The following is a 3,768-nucleotide window of genomic DNA, read 5'->3' as shown; positions in this document are numbered from 1 at the left end:
TGGAATATTTGGCTAATGGTCACCTCACTTGTTACCACGTAAGTTCTGTGGGGGTCAAGATCCATGTCAATTTTTGTTCCTTCTCATTTTGCCAGTGTGCTGGCGCATAATAGGTGCTCAAAAATATTCGCTGAATGAAGGGCTGAGCAAATGGATGAATTGGTAAATGCACGACTGAAACAGCATGACAAATCATCCCAATAGGGTAGATGCACCCCACATATGGTGTGATCTGAGGGCGCCCTCAAGAGTCTACACACTCTCACACACACCACGGGTCAGAAATCCCCACCAGAAAAGTCAAATAAACATCTATTTGGTGAAGGTTTGGGAGCATCGAAGGGGGGGGGGGGGATGAGACACAAAAGGTGAGCAAGCAGTTTTCAAAGGATGCTTTCAATTCCCTGGCCAGTCCGTGTGTGTGTGTGTTTTCCTCTACAAAATGTTTCCAATTACTGTGGCACTCCCGGTATCTGGATCCATCGCCAGTGAATTCCTCTGCAGCGCCTGCCAGACATATGGGATCAATCAGCGCTTCGGCGCTGGTGCGCTTGCTGAGGGCATGTTGACAGCCTGACAGACGCGGCGTTCTGGTGTCATGGAATCTCCGAGTCTTTGGCTTGATCCCGGGAGGAGAACAAGAGGGGGAGGAGAGAGATAGAGGCAGAGATAGAGGCAGGAGAGAGCCGAGAGGAGAGGGAGAGACAGAGAGGAGGGAGAGAGGGAGGGAAGCGGGAGATTTTTCTTGACTGCCCCCTTTCCTTCAAACATTTTATAGGCTTCAGAGAGAGAAGGGAGGAGAGAGGGGTAGAGAGCGCGCGCCGTTCCCTGGCGAGTCCCCGCGCTGCCGGAGGAGTCTGGATTGTGTCCCCAGTGTCAGATGAAAGGGCGCTGAGGCTCGCGGCCGCCGTCCCGCGCCGCGCACTCCCCTCCACGAGCCCGGCCGCCGAGCGTCTCCTCCGTTCCGTGTCGGGGCCACCGCCTGCGCTCCGGGGCGGCCGCTCCGTCTCCAGCGCAATGTGGCCGCGTCTGGCCTTTTGTTGCTGGGGTCTGGCGCTCGTTTCGGGCTGGGCGACCTTTCAGCAGATGTCCCCGTCGCGCAATTTCAGCTTCCGCCTCTTCCCCGAAGCCGCGCCGGGGGCTCCCGGGCGGCTGCCCGCACCGCCCGCGCCCGGCGAGGACGCGCCCGAGAGCAAAGTGGAGCGGCTGGGCCAGGCGTTCCGGCGGCGCGTGCGGCGACTGCGGGAGCTCAGCGAGCTCCTGGAGCTCGTCTTCCTGGTGGACGAGTCGTCCAGCGTGGGCCAAGCCAACTTCCTCAGCGAGCTCAAGTTCGTCCGCAAGCTGCTGTCCGACTTCCCCGTGGTGCCCACGGCCACGCGCGTGGCCATCGTGACCTTCTCGTCCAAGAACAACGTGGTGCCGCGCGTCGACTACATCTCCTCCCGCCGCGCGCACCAGCACAAGTGCGCGCTGCTCAGCCGCGAGATCCCGGCCATCACCTACCGCGGCGGTGGCACCTACACCAAGGGCGCCTTCCAGCAAGCCGCGGTAAGGCACCCGCCCCTCGCGGACCCCGGCCCTCGCCCAGCACCTCCCGGGCTCTTCCCATCTATCGCAGCCCTCCCAGCCCTAACCCCAGGTTCAACCTTGAGCGAGCCACAACCTCCCCAAGTCCACCATCCCCGTGCACAAAATCAGTCATACCCTCTTCCCATTGTTGTGGTGGTCCCATGGGATTATGGATTTCAAACCCTTACCTAGATGTCAGGCTCCGTAAGTGGTCATCTCTGAGGACCTTCTTAGGAAGGGGTCTTTAAGATGCTAGCCACCTTTCCACTTGTAAGAACAGATGGTGTCCAAGCCGGAACAGGTGAGTTTCATGAAGTGACTCTAAAGGTAAGACGTGAAGTGACTTGAGTATTTCCCCAATTCTCTTTCACGTTATTTTATGCTTTCAGTGTGCATTTCATTGCATGCTCTCTGAGTCCTTTACTAGATTTGTAGCGTCTGAAAGAGGAAGTCAGTTCTATATGACAGACTTTTACAAAACTTAACTTTTTCTGATTACAAAGTAATACATATTCAGTTGAAGAAAGTTGGAACATATAGAAATGTCTGACACATAATAGCAAGCCAAAGTTTGTGGAAATAATAAAACAAAAAGGAAAAGGAAAAAACTATAATCCCATCACCCTTAAACCACTGTTTACATGTTGTTGAACATTTGCCCAGTATTCACAGCTGTACATACTTTTAACCAATTTGGTTTCTTACTGTTTTGTAATCTACATTTTAATTTGTTATATCATGAAATGATCTACGTTATCATAATATATCTAATGTAATATAGATATTATGTATCTACATTAGTTTCATACTGTTCCATTGAATACATGCACCATAATTTATCAGTCACTTATTGTTGGACACAGATTTTTTATTAACTGAGTTATAGTAAACACAAGCATTAGTGGACCCTTTTGATTACTTCTGTAGGAAGAATTTCTATAAAGTTTCTGAATTAAAGGATATGAACATTTATAAATTTCTTGATACATCTTGTTCATTTTCCCTTGGAGGGTTGTATAAATTTACATTCCCGTCAGCAGAGTATCACAACACTAAGTTTGACACATGGTTATCAATATAACATGACCTAGTATTTTAAATATCTTAGTCAATTTGTTAGGTGAATAGAGGTATCATTTTAGCAAATTCAATTTTTTTTAGTTTTATCGAGGATGACCATTTTCCAGTATATTTACTGGTCATTTGTATTTTTCCTTTGATAATTACCTGGTCTAAATTTTTGCCCATAGTGCAGTTATGACACCTGTGTTTTATTTTCCTTAATGATTTGGAAAAAGCTCTTCATATAATAAAACGTTTTTTTCCAGTTCACTGCCTTTTACTTTTGTTCATTGCAGTGTTGTTAGATGGATGATTTACATTTTTATGTATTCAAATCTATCAAACTTTATCCTTGAGATCCTGTATCTGCTTATATTCTTAGAATGGTGTTCTCATTTCCAAAATTGGAGAAGTAGTTTTCCATTTAACTGTTTAATCCATCTGGAACTTATTTTAGTGTATGGTATGACAAAAATGTCTAATATTATTTTTTGATAAATAGTTAACCAGTTGTCTCTTCATCACTTGTTTAATAGCCATTTATCCTTTTCCAGTTTAATTGATTGCCGCTTTTATCATACACTAAATTCTTGTGAGTATTTGATTTCCTCTGGGCTTTCTATTAATTTTTTATTATCCTGGATAATAGGATATTCCATTCTATTATCTATTTACTATTTTTAAACTTTGCAAATATAACAATGTAACTAGAATATATTGAAATATATGGTAGTGCAAATTCTCTCTTCCTTATCTATTTTTTAAAATCAACTTTTATGTATTTATTACTTACTTTGAATTTCTAATTCATTATCACATATTCCAAATGAAACCAGCCAGGATTTGGATTTCAATATAGAAAACTTTGAATTAAATTTGGGATTATTTACATTTTATAATAGTAGTTCTTCCAAGTAAAAAAATATGGTATGCCCATTTATAACTAGCCATTTTTATATCATTCAGTAAAGTTATAGATTTCTAGTAATTAAGTCCTACATATATTTTCCAAATTTAGACCTAAATTTATTCTATTCAATATTGCTATTATGAATGGCATCTTTTCAAATTAAAGTTTAAATAATTATTCTTGATGTATAGAAACATTGATTTTAAAAATTGTTTTATTTATTTATT

The 3,768-nt window shown here is 43.7% G+C and overlaps 1 protein-coding gene across 1 annotated transcript in view; it reads left to right on the top strand.

Moving 5' to 3' along the window:
- The first annotated feature begins 360 nt into the window (after positions 1 to 360).
- Positions 361 to 3,768, top strand: part of SVEP1 (sushi, von Willebrand factor type A, EGF and pentraxin domain containing 1) — a 177,261-nt gene continuing 173,853 nt past the window's right edge. The window contains 1 exon segment of the mRNA XM_019635789.1: positions 361 to 1,548. Coding sequence (XP_019491334.1) covers positions 1,018 to 1,548 — 531 coding nt within the window. The 5' untranslated portion in view covers positions 361 to 1,017.

This window comes from Hipposideros armiger, unplaced genomic scaffold, assembly GCF_001890085.2.
Source record: "Hipposideros armiger isolate ML-2016 unplaced genomic scaffold, ASM189008v1 scaffold_24, whole genome shotgun sequence".
NCBI lineage: Eukaryota > Metazoa > Chordata > Mammalia > Chiroptera > Hipposideridae > Hipposideros > Hipposideros armiger.
The sequence above is the reverse complement of the archived record's forward strand: the minus strand, read 5'-3'. Positions and strand labels throughout refer to the sequence as shown.